This window comes from Microcebus murinus, chromosome 5, assembly GCF_040939455.1.
Source record: "Microcebus murinus isolate Inina chromosome 5, M.murinus_Inina_mat1.0, whole genome shotgun sequence".
NCBI classification, from domain to species: domain Eukaryota; kingdom Metazoa; phylum Chordata; class Mammalia; order Primates; family Cheirogaleidae; genus Microcebus; species Microcebus murinus.
Window position 1 is genome coordinate 96155367 of NC_134108.1, and position 13577 is coordinate 96168943.

Sequence of the window (13577 nt, forward strand, 5' to 3'; positions counted from 1 at the left end):
TATATTGCATCCACATGATGCAGAACCTTTGAAAAGTTTCATGGAGCGTGTGACATAGGTTTTCATTGGTATTGTTGTGTAGAATGGATTAGAGGGGGCTAAGACTGTGGTAGCTAAGAGGGTACTGAGGAAGAAGACTGGAACTAGAATGCTGATGGTAATTGTGGAGAAGAGGTGCCAAAGTTATAAAATATTAGGTGCAGGAAGCAGAAAAGGGGAAGAGATGAAATCATACGAATATGCCCTCTTCCTTCCCCTTTCCTTGTTCATCAGTATCTCCTATTTTTCCTCCCTTTTCTAAATGTATATACATTGTGTTTCTTTTTCCAGGTCTGTTCTTGTTCCTGTTGGGTGTTCCCATGCTGCACCATGTTGAGGGCTAAGAATCGGCTTTTTTTACTTTTCCCTCATTACCTGAAGCAGGTAAAAGAATCAGCAGGCTCCAGGATCATATGGCAAAGACTTCTCCACCAGCAACAACCCCTTCACCCAGAATGGGCTGCCCTGGCTAAAAAGCAGCTGAAAGGCAAAAATCCAGAAGACTTAATATGGCACACCCCAGAAGGGATCTCTATAAAGCCCTTATATTCCAGGAGAGATACTAAGGACTTACCTGAAGAACTTCCAGGAGTGAAGCCATTCACACGTGGACCATATCCTACCATGTATACCTATAGGCCCTGGACCATTCGCCAGTATGCTGGCTTTAGTACTGTGGAAGAGAGCAATAAGTTCTATAAAGACAATATTAAGGGTGAGATGTAAGACATAATATTTATGATAAGATATATACCTCCTAATCTTGGCTCTTTTTGAGGAGAGGCTGGTTAACCTCTGTAAAGGTGATAGTCACTTTATACTTTTGTAGATAAAGACTATACTCTGAAAAAAAATGAATGTTTTTCAACTTCCATGGTCAAAAAGATAAGTGAGTTGCAATAAAGTGCTAAATTCTTGAAAGTAAATAACACTTACATGCACATTGTTTCAAAGGAATTAAGTGAGATGAAGTTGCATGAAGAAAAGAGACATTGGCTTGGCCTTGGAAAAACTTAACATCATCAGGGTAGGGCTTGGAGGTGAAGATAGGCTATCTTCAACCTGTGGCCTTAAGGCCACGTGTGGCTTTCTGGGTCCTTAAGTGCAGCCTTTTGACTGAATCCAAATTTTACAGAACATATGCTTTTATTAAAAGGGGTGCAGCAGGGAAATATGAAGCTTTTCTTGCCTCCTTTGGTGCTTAAAAAAGAACAATCATGAAATCAGAAGGCCACAGGTTCCCTATCTCTGGATGCTCAAAGAAAGTAATAAACAAATGATAAAGTGGTTCAAATATATTGAGTGTGATCTGATGCTCATTCTCTGAATATCTTAATATTTATTCTTTCAGATCTATAATAAAATCATATTGTTTGAATGCTAAACTTGAGGATTTATAAGTTTGTGTTACTCATGGAGGGTATATTTATATTTAGTGTAGACTATTTTAGTTATTTAAAAATTTCATATGACTGTCATAATTCTGTTTCCCAGAATATTTGAATAGCCAAGACATCCTGTTATGACCATATTAGATAAAAGAACAAAAAAAAGTAAGTAAGCATCCAAATACTAAGTTATATTAACTATATATGAACAACCAGATCTTTTCATGAGTTTTAGAAATATTTCAGTCAAAAACTGTTAAGATAAAACATGATTTGGTACTTAAGCACCAAATAGTCAGATAAATATAAGATGAGCGAGGCATTCTGTTCCTTCCATTCTTTTCTATAGTGACATCAGGAATTCAACTTGTGCATTTTAGCACATGGGAAACAGCTACCTCTTAGGAAGTGAATATCTTTATTTAAATTTGTTTTGACATGTAGGAGCATAAAATATTTTGTTATAAAAGTATGCTATGATGAAATAAATTAACACTTTCAGTAGTGTTAAAGTAAATCAGCTTATGTTGATGCCAGACTTTTTAATCTTAGATTATTTTTCTTTATATATTTAGCTGGTCAGCAGGGATTATCAGTTGCCTTTGATCTGGCAACGCATCGTGGCTATGATTCAGACAACCCTCGAGTCCGTGGTGATGTTGGAATGGCTGGAGTTGCTATTGACACTGTGGAAGATACCAAAATTCTTTTTGATGGAATTCCTTTAGAAAAAATGTCTGTTTCCATGACCATGAACGGAGCAGTTATTCCAGTTCTTGCAAATTTTATAGTAACTGGAGAAGAACAAGGCGTACCTAAAGAGAAACTTACTGGTACCATCCAAAATGACATACTAAAGGAATTTATGGTCAGAAATACTTATATTTTCCCTCCAGAACCATCCATGAAAATTATTGCTGACATCTTCCAGTATACAGCAAAGGTATACTTTATGGTTATTACAGGTTTTGCTGCAGTTCCTTGAATGTAGGAATTTTTACAACATGCTTTGAATTTGGTGACTGAGTCTCAGTAATAGTTATGGTAGGAAGTCAGGGTGTTTTATTGTTCCTAGTTTTTTGTTTTTAATGTACTAATTTTATTGTTTGTCATTACCTATAGGAATCTGGGAAGTAGACCTTTAATGTATTTCTTTATTAAAATTTAAATCTCTGATAATTATTAGAATCAGGGAGGTATCATAATTTACATTTCTTTATTTCCCTCCAGAATTTAGGTGCAGTTGGGAAGTAGACACTGGTGTCAGACAGACAGGGATAAGAATGTCAGCTTCATTTCTGCTTAAAGCTGGATTGGAATATATCACTCATATGTGCAACCTCAATGAGGTTCCTAATATTCCCTCCTCAATTTGATTCATCTTCCTCAGAGTGGTGAGAAAAGAAGTTCCCGATAGTGTTCTTACAGTAGTAGCAGTACCTCCACAATGAAACATTGTCCTTCTCATTCATTTTCCTTCATCTTTTTTTTTTGAGCAATTCATATATATTTCCCCCCATTATTCACATTTTGCTTCTTGCTAGTGATGGTCTCCTTCTACTTACTTACCTTAAACCACTGTTTCATGGCAAAGGGGAAATCTCGTCTTATCCACCCCTTGTAATTTCTATCATCACAGAACTCTAGCAAGCATTGCCCATACTCCTCATTTGATATTTAGCCTTTGCACTTTGCAATTTTATTCTCATATATTCCATCTGCCCATGTGAGTTTGATTGCATAAAGTTGTATATTCCTGTCACCTTTTTAGATTTAAAGGACATATGCACTGGAAGATTTTGTTTAGCAGCATATGACAAACAAACATATACAAATAGTAGTAGCTTAAACTAAATAGGAGTCAATTCTCTTTCATCTAAAAGAGATCATTGCTCAGATCACACATTGACGAAAATAAAAAAATAAAATAAAATACAAGAGATCAGAAGGGAGGCTGTTAGGGACTTACTTTTATGGAATCTTCATGGACTAGACTCGTTTTATTTTGCTTCTCTATTGGTAGTGTGTCACCTCATGGTTAAGAAAGTGGGGTGGGCAAGTGTATGGTAGAGGGAGAGAGGCTTAGCTCCTTTTATTTAAAGTGAGCTTCCAAAAGGAACACACTGAACTCCTGCTTATGTGTCAATGGACATGCGTAGCAGTAAGAGATTAGAAATGTAATCCTTGCTCATTGGCATTCTGAATTTATGGTTCATCTATTACAGGAGAAGGGAGGAGAATGGTTATTGGAGTAGGTAGTATACACTTGGGAATTTCACCTTATGAAAGATCTTAATGTCACCCCTAAGTTCAAAATTGCTTTATATAATCTTTCATGTAAGATGATGAAATGTCAATTTCAGATACTGATAAAAAAATGTTACATTGAAGTACTTTGTAAACTGTGAACTTTTGTATTTTTAAAAAAATTAATTGTGGCAAAATATACATAACATGAAATTACCATCTTAATTTTTATATGTACAATTCAGTGATACTAAGGATATTGACATTGTCATGCAACTATCACCACCACCATCCATCTCCAGAACTTTTTCATCCTCCCCAACTGAAACTCTGAACCCATTAAACACTAATTCTCTATTTCCCCCTCTCCCCAGCCCCTGGCAACCACCATTCTACTTTCTGTTTCTATGACTTTGACTACTTTAGGTAACTCACATCAAGTGAAGTCATACAGTATTTGTCTTTTTGTGGCTGTACTATTTCACTTAGCGTAATGTCCTCAAGGTTCATCCATGTTGTAACATGTGTCAGAATTTCTTTTCTTTTTCAAGTTGAATAATATTCTAATATTCTGCTATTTTTATTCTTAAAATTTTCTCATAAACTTTTCTCCATAGAAAAGCACCTATTTGTGTTCTTGATTTTTATTTGTAAACTCTAAACATACTCAAGTAGTCTGTCAATTCCATGTGATTCAATCCCTTTATTGATTTTGTGTTGGAACATTTTTTAAGGGCTTTTGGTTATAAATAAAATATTTGTAAATATGAAATATATATCTATATTTTGGATATATGGTATATATATTATATATGGTATATATAGTATATATGTATATACCATCTATGATATATGTATGGTATATGTATATATGGTCTATTTAATTCATACCATACATTAATAACAACACTATGTCCTGCATAATACTAAGTGATTTAAATGAGTCATTTCATTTAATCCTATAACTTCTATGAGGAAGGTACAATTATTATCTCTATTTTGTAGATTAGAAAACAAAGGAATAATAGCAAGGTTGAGAAACTTGCCTACAGTCTCATAGCTAGATAAATGATACAGCTAGAATTCTGAGCACTCGGAATATAGAGCCCATGCTCTTAACCACTGTTCTGAGTTTCTGTGATTTAGTTTTTATTATTTTATGTTTGGTTAACTCTTGGGAAAGATAATAATGTTTTGGCTCTGCAGGATATGTGTGATTTGTACTCTACCTAACATGAAATTTTAGGAAAATAGTTGAAATGCAGTTTTCTTAGTGGTTGTGATAGAAAGAACCTGTCTGGGATATGTTTAGCATTAAATGTCACAGTAAATCAGGTTACATTTTTGGTTTTTAAGCCATACATTTTGTCCCATTTTGTTTCAATCTATAGTATTAATACTAAGGATCAAAACATTTTCTTTTTTATCCTTTATGTGCTTATTCAGGCTTGATGCCTTTATTCAAATAAGAAGATTAATAACTAGTAAATAATATTAAATTGATACATTTTTAGCAGATTAATCCAAAGTTACAAGGTCTAATAATCTCGTGAGAGATCAGTCATTGGTTTGGAATTAAAAATGTCTTCATTTAGTTCTCAGGCCAAAGTTTACATTCTAATCTCAGGTAGCTAATTCAAAGTTTAAACGTTTAGAAGGATAGTTAGTGTAAATTCTTTTGATGATAGTTCATGAACCAACCATTTAAATTGGAGAGTCAATTATATACAACAAATAGGCATTAAATATTTTCAGTTAACATTATAAACTACCGAATATATTTGAGTTGAAGATGATTTTAAAATAATATTTGCTTTTAGAAAATGTGTTTAATGGAACCTTTTAATACTTTTATTTATTAACTATTATAATTTTTATTTTATGTAGTACATGCCAAAATTTAATTCAATTTCAATTAGTGGATACCATATGCAAGAAGCAGGGGCAGATGCCATTCTGGAACTGGCCTACACTATAGCCGATGGATTAGAGTACTCTAGAACTGGACTCCAAGCTGGCCTGACAATTGATGAATTTGCACCACGGTGAGTAAATTAAACTTAGATATTGTTTCAACATTAAGACAATGCATAGGGCCATTTTATGAATGAACAGCAAATTATATTGGTAAAATGAATTTGTAAATATAAATGTTAGTTTAAATTTTCTTATGTTTTATCTGAGTGGTAATGAGAATAAACTAAAACTATTTATAATAAAAAATCAGAATTAAACTTGGCCATACTTCTTTGTAAATTAGAGGAATATCTTGTCTCCACCTATTTGAACAACACAATTAACTTGCACATTTTAACAAATTATATTAAAATGCAAACATAATGTCAAGACAATTTTACTTTTATTTTAATTTTTCCACTAAAATATGAAAGCCATCTATTATGTTTTATTTTTTTCTGTTTCATGTATATAATGTAAATGTTTTGGGATGCACAGTGCTATTGAAAACATTTTATTTCATAACAGCTTGTTAATAAAGTATGAAAAATATGTAAAAACTTAAATGAAATTTATGAAGTATTTAAATTTGGTGATAAAAAAATCAATCATTAGTTCAGTTAGTTCAGCAGTCACTTAGTGAGCTTTGCTCTGGGCCATGCACTTGCCTATATGCTGGCAAAAACTACATGGAGATAACATGGCTTCTGTCTTCAGAGTGTGTATAGACTAGAGAATGCTCCTTTATGCCAGGGATCTTTTCTAATTGTTGTTACAGTAGTTCTCAAAGTGTAGTCCAAGAATTCTTGGATATTGCTAAGACCCTTTCTGAGTTTTTGAGGTCAAAACTGTTTTCATGATTATATTAAAACTTATTTGCCTTTTTAACTTTCATTTTCCGAAGAGTTTAGAGTGGTGTTTTCCAGAAGCTACATGATATGTGATATTGCGATAGATTTCAGAAACAGACATGAGAGTGCAACTTTCTTCTCGTAAATCACATATTATAGAGATCTGCAAAAATATAAAACAATGACTCTTTTATTAGAATTTTTTGATTTAAAGAAGTATAGTTCTTTTTTTTTTTTTTTTTTTGCCAGGATTTTGAGATTGAAGAAGTATAGTTCTTTATAAGAAATATTACTTATGTTAACATGTTGTAAGTTTATTGTTATTTTTAAATGAACTAGTAACTAAAATATTGATTAATATTATCCAAATAAAGAAAATTTGGGGGGAATTTCAGTAATTTTTAAGAGTAAAAGTGGATCTTGAGATCAATATATTTGAGAGCTACTATTTAAGAACTTCTTCCAAGCATACATCAGGAATTTTTTTTAAGTTTTGGTTTCTTAAAGTTCACCTTGTTTTATATAGGGATTCACAACCTTTGTGCCGTTTGAAGCATGGAAATAACCTAAATGTGTAAATCAGCCATAGAATATAAGATAAAAGGGAATAGTGGAGGTTAGGGACAAATTGGAGAAATATATGCCTAGACCAAATACACAATCATTCTTTAAAAAAAAACAAACTTTCTTGCTATTTAAACAAAGCAAGTTTCTCATTTTATTCACTTTGTAGGCATCCCCTGCTTTACATATTAGGTATTCCTAAAATATTTTTCTTGTTAGAAATTGAATCTTTATTTAATTAAAGACACAGATGAGATTCTTTTCTAAAGGAAACCTATTGCAAAGTGAATCATTCTTACCTGAAGCAAATAATCACAGCTGTTTCTTCCACATGCATAAAATTTAATTTGTTAGGTTTAAAATCACATAAATATGTGTATTGATTTTAATTCAGATTAAGTTGTTTGGAATTAAAATCTGGACATTGATTTTCTATCTAGTGTGTGATACAATTAGCTTTTTTTTTGTTTTATATTGTTAAGTTTAATTAAATTCTGGACTTAACGTTATTACTTTAGGTTGTCTTTCTTCTGGGGAATTGGGATGAACTTCTATATGGAAATAGCAAAGATGAGAGCTGGGAGAAGACTCTGGGCTCACTTAATAGAGAAAATGTTTCAGCCTAAAAACTCTAAATCTCTTCTTCTAAGAGCACATTGTCAGACATCAGGATGGTCACTTACTGAGCAGGTGTGTATATAATTTAAAATATAAAATTTTAATAAAGTCATATATTTTCTTTTAAGAAACATGGCATAATTAGGAATTGGATTTAAGAAGGTATCTGCTAATATTTGAAAATCATGAACATTCTGAAACAATACACACTTGGGTTTGTATTATATTTACACATATTATGATAAATGGGATTAGCTCCCTCTAGTGGTTAACAATGTAAAATCATTTTACATCTTGCAAGTAGTGCTGTTTACTTTTTAATTTTTATTTATTTCTTGGTTGCTTGATTGATTCATTGAGACAGAGTCTTATTCCCTTACCCTGAGTAGAGTGCTGTGGCGGCATCATAGCTCACAGCAACCTCAGACTCCTGGTCTTAAGTGATCCCTCTGCCTCAACCTCTTGAGTAGCTGGGACTACAGGTGTGTAGTCCACCTGTAAACCACCATGCTTCACTTATTTTTCTATTTTTAGTAGAGATGGGGTCTCACTGTTGCTCAGGCTGATCTTGAACTCCTTGGCTGAAGCGATCCTCCTGCCTCAGCTCCCAGAGTGCTAGGATTACAGGCATGAGCTACTGCACCTGGCCTACTTTTTTAAAAGTAAATAAAATTTGATTATGAGGAAGAAGTAAATGTCATAACAATACTCTCATATAACTTTAAGAGTTAGAATTCTTAGCATAGAATTGCTTAATTAAAATTTGATTTTATACATACACACATATTTTATTTATTAAAGTTATATGTTTAATAAGCATAAAAGCAAACAGATTGTTTAAAGACTATTATCACTTAGGTAATTTAATTTTATTCCATTAAAAATTGTGTGGTGATCTTTTTACACATTCTCCTTACATATTATTTTGATACATATAATTCATATGTATAAAGTTATACATTGCTTTTATACATTTAAAAGTAAATAACAACTAATATTCTCCATATGAAATATAACTTTAGGTCCTTATAATTAGAGAAATAGAGATTTTGAGGATTGGAAGGAACTTTAAAAATCATTTTTGTCTTAACCTGCTTATTTTTACAGCTAAGGAAATTGAAGTTCAGAGAGGTCCAATGACTTGCCCAGATTACAATTAGGAATACAATAAATTAGAACTCAGATTTCCTGTATTATAATCCATTGTTTATCTCTTTATTAATCATTTATTGAGTGCTTGTTTTGTTTATGTCATTGTGGTGGATACTTTGAGGTATATAAAATACTTAGGAGATAGTGAATTATGAGATGAAGGATTATATAATTAAAATAGAAAAGTATATATTCTTGATATACCTATAGAAAAGTATTTAGGCAATATAAAAGTAAACACAGCAAATATTTGATATTTCAAAAGATTATAAGAGACAATGTTTTAATGCCTAAGCACAGAGTAGACACTTTGGCTCTTAATTCCATATCTGGCTTGTTCACTAATTTGTCTAAGTTTATTTGATATTCTGAAGTCTAATGTGGACATTGGTATAGAAAATATGCAGCAATTGTGTTTGATCATATTGTCTTTTATAGCTGCAATGTCTATCACCAGTTTCCTTATTTTGTTTTTTTATAAATACGTGTTTTAGGATCCTTACAATAACATTGTGCGTACTGCAATAGAAGCAATGGCAGCAGTGTTTGGAGGGACTCAGTCTTTGCACACAAATTCTTTTGATGAAGCTTTGGGTTTGCCTACTGTGAAAAGTGCTCGAATTGCCAGGAACACACAAATCATCATTCAAGAAGAATCTGGGATTCCTAAAGTGGCTGATCCTTGGGGAGGTTCATATATGATGGAATCTCTCACAAATGATGTTTATGATGCTGCCTTGAAGGTTAGTTTTTCCTCTTTGCAACTTTGCTTTCAAGATTTACAGGTTTATAAAGATTTATAAAATTATAAATCAAGATTTATAGATTTTTGAATTTATAAATCATTTGTACATTGATATAAAGATTTATTAAAGAGAAAAGAAATTTAAATTTGATTTTATAGTTTTCACAACTGAAACTTAATTTAAAAATACATTTGTATTGCTATTATTTTATTCAAAGAGTTAAACAGGTAACCACTGTTTAAAAGCTTATGCAAAGACATCAATTTTTTTGTCTTCCACTTGCTTTTTCCTGTGTCCTGGAATAAGTAAGCTACATATTTCTTTTTTTGTTTATTTTTGTTTTTATCTACATGGTTTAAAGCTCTACATCTATACTGTCTCTTCTAATTCCATCAATTTAAGACATTTGACCTTGGACATTATCTATTGCTTTCCTTGCATGGTAGTTTAGAGTTTAGCTGATTCATACTCCTTCTTTCCCTCCTCCTTTACTGCCAATATAATCATTTCTCAATATAATCTTTCCTGAAGTCCTCTAATGTTCTCATTTGCTTTAAACTGTTCTGTCTCTAGTTCTGCTGACCATTGCTGTTCTTTGACTTCTGTTTACCATTATCCTGGGACTGTGTTTTCACCTCTCCTATGTTGAATTCTGAATACTGAATCCCATGACTATCTCTTGGCTATTTTGAGGTATATTGCATGCCAACCTACTGGAAAAATGGTGCATAAGAAAGAAATTACTTGAAACTTTGCCTGCTTGAAAATACTTTATTCTATTTTGTATTTGATTGATAGTCTGACTAGGTTTAAAATTATTCCCATTCAGGAATTCATAAGCAACTTTGTAAGCACTGATCTGTTTTTATTCTGGATTTTTATTCTGGCTTTTAATATTATGGTTAGAAATTTGATGCTATTCTCATTCTGGATCTTTCTTTCTGAAAGCATCAGAAAGATGTATAACTTGGTATGTGTATTTTTTCCTACATTTTGCAGAATCTGTAATGGGCCTTTTTTGTCTTGTACCTTTTTTATATTTTTATAGCTCTGGGAAATTTTTTTATATTATTTCTTTGATAATATCTTCCTGCCATTTTTCTGTGGTTTCTCTTTCTAGAACTCCTAGTCATAAGCTATTGGACCTTCTTGAATAATACACCGATGTTCTTATCTTTTCTGTGATTCATCTCTTCGCCTTTTTGTTCTGTTTTCTTGAAGATTTGTAAACTTTGTCTTTCTACTAAATATTTTAACATTCATATGTCATATTTTTAATTTGTAAGAGCTCATTTTTGTTTTCTACTTTTCCCCTTATACTGTATGTTATATTAATTTGTTTCATTAATGTAGAATCTCTTCTTATTCTGAGGATATTAATGATATTTTTTGAAATTTTCTTGTGTATCCTACATTGTCTTTATTTTCTCTGTTTGCTTTTTGTCTTTTAGTCATATCGTTCTGAATATTGGCTTTTATTTCATTAAGACATCTTTCCCTTGCCTTTGTCTGTACTTAGTGTTTTATAGTTCACTTCCTCTCCAGTTCATTTTCTGTAGAAAGTAAACTTTGGTTCTACTGACAGAATGGAAGAGAGGTAGTTCCAGACTCTCAAGTAGTCTCCCTCTTTTTAGCTTCCCATCTTATTCTTGTCTTCTGTAGCATCAAATACGAATTATTCTTCAGGGAGAAGCAAGTGTGAATTTGATCCTTTCTGATAAGTCATATACCATTCCACCATCTATTTTTGTTTTTATATGAAGCTGTGATTTAAATGTTTTCTGGTTTCATTAAAGATGAAGTTATGTCATTTCTTCACTGCTCAAATCAAAAGTAATTGCATTTTGAAATACATTTTTCTTAAAGCGTCTGTAGTTGTGTAACTATGAAAACTTTATTTATGTAGCCAAAAACAGAGAATTGATATTATCTTTAGTTTTCTCCTGACTTGAGTGAGAGATTTTGTGTTTCCAGAATATACTTGTTAATTTTTCTATTGTCTTTTCAAATAATTTTAAACACATAAATTCTAATTAATACCCTTGATGTTTACTTAATTCATTTCTTATGAAATATTCACATTCAGTTTATAATTTCTTTAATATTAGTAATTACATAGCACTCATAACAAATTTGTATAGTATATAAAAATTTTCTGTATTCTCTTTTAGTTTTATTAATATTTTTCTTATTAGCTCATTAATGAAATTGAAGAAATGGGTGGAATGGCCAAAGCTGTAGCTGAAGGAATACCTAAACTTCGAATTGAAGAATGTGCTGCCCGAAGACAAGCTAGAATAGATTCTGGTAAGATAAAGTGAAAAAGTTTATATAGGGAATTCCGTATTTAAAAAGAAATAATAATTTCTGTTTGAGGATAATATATATAATTAATAAAACAAAAATAATGAAAAAAATGAAATTTGGATAAAATTTTTTTCATGTTTATATATGTATATATATATATATTTGGATTTTCGCAAACATGCATACACACACAGGCAAGCATGTGTACAAAGTGTACGGATGTATGACCATTATATATAGTACATGTACGTGTTTGTAGGTGGTTATCACTGACATTTTGAAGATGACACTATTGATGGTCATTGTACTCTGCATTGGAGTATTCATTAATTGATGAACACTTTTTTTAGTCTATTGTGTTTGAGACACTTGCTATGTTTGAACATGCAACTGTAAACAGGACAGTCATAGTCTCTTTTCCCATAGAGCTTACATTCTAGTGAAAGAGATAAAAATGAACAAGTAAGCAAATAAAATATTACAGATTGTGATGAGTGCTATGAAAGAAATAAGAAGGAATATAACCTGGGATAGGGGTGGTGGGATGATTTTAGATAAGAGTAATAATCATTTGAGGTAAACTAATATATTCTTTATTATGTAAGGAAGTATCTTTTTAATTTTGATTTATTGCTTATAGATTTTGAAGTTTTTTTTTAAAGCAATTGTCTGTAAAAGAATTCAAGAAAATATTAGAAAAGCTACTGAGCATTAATTATCTACCTTATAAATCTTAGATGGTAACTGCTGTGATTATTTTTATTTTGTAGTGTTAGAAACTTTTGTCAGAAACTCTGGGGAAAGTGTATAGTTTGGAAAAATAATAAAAGTCCTTTTTTATAGAGACTTTGATTAATACTTGTTCTTTCCCCTCGTACCGCTATCCCAGATTTGGATTTACTGATCTATACTTAATTTTCATTAAAAGTTAAGAATACTACTTAAAAATATTAAACTTACAAGGAAAATATGTGATAATCAGAGGATTACTATTAGGCAATTATTTGAACAGAATCTTCATTTTATTTTCCTTTGGGAAATTAATAGGTTCTGAAGTAATTGTTGGAGTAAATAAGTATCAGTTGGAAAAAGAAGATTCTGTGGAGGTTCTGGCGATTGATAATACTTCAGTGCGTAACAAGCAGATTGAAAAACTTGAGAAGGTATTAATAGCTATTTCTTTTTTTTTAGTATTTTATGTTTTCTGGACACTGGCTAAGCCCTTAAATTGTCATACTTAATCCTTAAAACAACCACATGAGGTGGGTATTATTTTTCATCATTTCAAATATAAGACATTGAGAAACTTGCTTGGGATAAATAATTGGACAGCCAGGACTCAATCTGGGTCTGTTGATGACAAAAACTCCTATTTCAAATCATGATATTTGCATCTGTGAAACTTGTTGTTATTAAAAACCATACCACAGTAATAGTACCTTCTATAATTTATAGATTAGAACTAAGGTTTAGATGATTATGTAACTCAATCAACGTTAAAAACAGAATAAAGTTTAGAGTTCGTATTTGAACCCAGGCCTTCTTTTTTTTTTTTTTTTTTTAATTTTTTTTTTTCTTTTCATCATGAGTTGTAGCAAGTAAGGCCTTCTTGTTATAATTTCTTTCCACTGGACCATGGTGCCTGATACTATATGAAAGTATTATTTGTTTTTTAATGTTTTAAATTTAAATATATTTGGTAGTGTTTT

The 13577-nt window shown here is 31.4% G+C and overlaps 1 protein-coding gene across 2 annotated transcripts in view; it reads left to right on the forward strand.

Moving 5' to 3' along the window:
• The window catches only part of MMUT (methylmalonyl-CoA mutase), a 38001-nt gene that overhangs the window by 3514 nt on the left and 20910 nt on the right, over window positions 1-13577 (forward strand). For both annotated transcript variants that reach the window (XM_012760860.3, XM_012760859.2), the window contains exons 2-8: window positions 331-754; window positions 2003-2370; window positions 5562-5719; window positions 7564-7735; window positions 9310-9558; window positions 11757-11868; window positions 12916-13031. In XM_012760860.3, coding sequence (XP_012616314.1) covers window positions 370-754; window positions 2003-2370; window positions 5562-5719; window positions 7564-7735; window positions 9310-9558; window positions 11757-11868; window positions 12916-13031 — 1560 coding nt within the window. In that variant the 5' untranslated portion in view covers window positions 331-369. The remainder of the gene's footprint in view (window positions 1-330; window positions 755-2002; window positions 2371-5561; window positions 5720-7563; window positions 7736-9309; window positions 9559-11756; window positions 11869-12915; window positions 13032-13577) is intronic.